This window comes from Trichogramma pretiosum, unplaced genomic scaffold, assembly GCF_000599845.2.
Source record: "Trichogramma pretiosum strain Unisexual culture from Peru unplaced genomic scaffold, Tpre_2.0 scaffold6, whole genome shotgun sequence".
Taxonomy (NCBI): domain Eukaryota; kingdom Metazoa; phylum Arthropoda; class Insecta; order Hymenoptera; family Trichogrammatidae; genus Trichogramma; species Trichogramma pretiosum.
The window spans coordinates 442,153-445,334 of record NW_019641678.1 but is presented as its reverse complement, the minus strand read 5'-3'; the positions used below and the strand labels follow the sequence as shown (position 1 = coordinate 445,334).

The 3,182-nt window shown below is 34.9% G+C and overlaps 1 protein-coding gene across 1 annotated transcript; it reads left to right on the top strand.

The window, feature by feature from the left end:
• The first annotated feature begins 1,033 nt into the window (after positions 1 to 1,033).
• On the top strand, positions 1,034 to 2,193 carry LOC106658045 (chymotrypsin-1-like). Its single transcript, XM_014379848.1, has 4 exons — positions 1,034 to 1,097; positions 1,186 to 1,520; positions 1,602 to 1,880; positions 1,951 to 2,193. The coding sequence occupies exons 1-4, from the start codon at positions 1,034 to 1,036 to the stop codon at positions 2,191 to 2,193; spliced, it is 921 nt and encodes a 306-aa protein (XP_014235334.1).
• The last annotated feature ends 989 nt before the right edge of the window (positions 2,194 to 3,182 follow it).

Below are 3,182 nucleotides of genomic sequence, written 5' to 3'. Positions count from 1 at the left end.
AGATTATTTGTATTGTTTGATGGTCCAAAAATCCACTGTTGCAAAATCTTCATTTTTTTCTTTGTTTTTTTCAATTATAAGGAAATTATTTTTTTTATTATTGGCAAAGGCTCAAAGGATTTTTTGAAATTTATTTGATTTTTTGCATAAATGTGAAATAATTTGTAGGAGGAAGGTCTTGATCAATGAATTTATGTGAGTTTTAAAATTAACAATATTTAAAATAGTAATAATTTTATATCTTATAATTAAAACCCGGTAATGACAAAAACAGTGAATGACTTCTCAAAAAAATTTTTTTTTAATTTAAAATATAAAACATTATTTAGGAGATATAAATTGAAAACTCTTATAAAAAAGATTGTGTATGGTCTTTTTATAATCATTCGCACTTATACATTGTTAAATTTCACTCAAATAATATTATTTTACCACCTATCAAGCGATTAATGCAACAAAATCATATTATCATTTCATCATTTATAGGCTTGATGGCCGTTTAGAAAACTTATCATTTTCAAAACATATGTCACACAAAAGTGAAATTCAAATAATAAGATAAATTTTACATGTGCAGGCTCAATGAATACTTTAATATAATTTTTCAACCTGACAAAACTGTCATCGGTTTAACTACGCTTATCACTATAAGTCAATAAAATTGACAATCCGGTTTGTATCCAAAACTAATTATAGATAAAAATAGGCGTTTTTACCTCGCTTAACGTTTGAATTGGTCGTGTTGATTCTTATGTCTGAATTAGAATAATAATAGATCGAAATTTCATCTGAAAAAACATTTCTTGAAAAAGAGATAAAACCTGTTTGAAAATGATTAGAAATTTTTGCCAAAATTTCTTTCGATGATATTTACTTTGTATTCCCAAAGAGTCCCACAATTAGATAAAAATTGAAACGATCATAGAATAAAAGTATTTAGGATAATGATCGTCAGAAGTAAAATTACTTTGATGCTTTGATGATGTAGATCAAAGTCTTCGGCTTATTGTATCGGTGTTAAAGCTAATTCAAAATGTCGAAAATATCGTTGTTTAGTTTGTTCTTAGGATTGCTTTTAAGTGTCGCTGTAAGCAATGGTGAGTTTTTCAATTAGAAATTATTTCTCCGCAATAACGTAAGCGCCACATCGATACATATTTATTTCTCCGAAATATCAAATTGTAGGAAAAAATTTTCAAAAAATTATTGGCGGCCGGTTCGCTAGTAAGGGCCAATTCAAATATCAAGTGTCTTTACAACTCATCAGTGGAAACGGTTGCACTCATCATTTTTGCGGCGGTAGCATACTCGATGAACGCCACATCATCACAGCCGCCCACTGCGTCACCGATAAAAATAGTCACCAATTTAATGGTGTCTATATTACCGTCGTAGCTGATGCAACTTATCTGGCCGATAAACGGACCGGTTTGTATCACGACGTCGAGTACACCTTCATGCCCTACTCTTACATGCTGAACGGTGGCGGCTCTTTTTATCATGATATAGCAATTTTGAGGGTGAGTACGCTTGGAACTTTTCGAAAAAAAAAACATATAGAGTACGTTTTTTATTTGTGACATCTTACCTCTTTGTAATAGTTAAGACGTCCATTACCTCTCGGCAAGAATCGAAAAATAAGCGCAGTCAGGTTACCCTCGGCTTATCAGTATTTGCCACCCAACAGGCAACTCGCCGTCGTGAGCGGTTTCGGCGTTTATAGACAAACGCAGTTTTCAAACGGTATGATAGCAGATAGTACGTCCAGTCCATTCATGAAATACGTTTACATAAGGATCAACGTGCAAGATCAGTTCGGCTGCGAAAACACGCAAGTCTGTGCCAAAAGTCTGAATAGTTACTTGGAGGGCACATGCTTCGTACGTTGATATTATATCTATCAATGATGGAAAGAACATCTTTTATTTTAAATTTCATTTGCATTTTCAGGGTGACAGCGGTGGCCCTCTCGTCGATCACAGTACAAATACTTTGATTGGTCTGGTCAGTTACTCGACTTCCTACCTGTGCGGGCAGATGACTAGATTCACCAGGGTTTCATCTTACTTAAACAACTTCATCTATAAAGTACTGAGAAATCGCATTGATAATACTATAGCGTATATTCAAACGAATCATAATAACGAACAAGTTATCCGGTCGTATCCTCATTGTGTCAGGACAATGGAGTAATGGTGTGGTCGTAACAATTTTTATATTTTTAATGATATTTTATGTTGTAATTAGTTTTAGTTTTGTACTTGAAAAATAAAAAAAAATAAAAAATAGAGAATATTTTGAGCTCTTGTATAATATCTATAAAGAGCAGAATATTTTGCTGATAAGATTTTCCTTCAGATTTTACCAGATTTTTAGCTATTGATTCATGTTTTGCTAGATCGTGATTCTGGCTCGCTTGGCCCATATAGCAGAATTCAGAAAATAAAATTAGTAACGCGAGAAAAATAAAATTTTATATGACTTTTCCGATGATTGAATTTTTTGAAATATTTTTTTACATTTTTGCACCTTGGATTTTTCAAAATCGCAATTGATAATTTGCTTAAGTATTCACGTAATTCAACGATTTGGGACTGCGATAAAAGAACGGTAGTAACGATGTTCTGTTCATTGAAATACCTCTAGTTTCCTTAATGACAGACCTAGTATCCATTGTAAGTATTAGGCGGCAGAAGTGAAACTTCAGGTGACTTTTCCGCTGATTTTTATTTTATTTTCCATCAACTCAATTTGAAAATCGCATAGAGCTCGAAAAGAAGCCGGCGAAGATTGGGGTAGTTTACGTCCATATATAGCAACAGCAGCAGCCTGGAGACGTTCCGAGGGCGCTGATGATTTCTGCGCGACGCATAATCAAGCCCGAAGTGCGCGCGGGAAAAATAAAAGTAAATAAAAATATATACACAGGTAAAATACAGCTGCGCGCTGTATACTGTACAGAGAGAGAGTTGCGTGTGTATCCCAGTGAGTTAGTGAGATTGAGCAAGTATTTTCAAGTCAGCAGCAGCAACTCGGGAAATTGGCGTCGAATCAAGGAAAGGACGCGGAAGGGCAGCAGCAGCAGCTAACGTACTACAGCAGGAGCTCCAGCGGCAGCGGTGGCGGCATGCTAATTTATGGCACCCAGGCGCTCCATTACGAATATTTATCCGCGGCGAGTT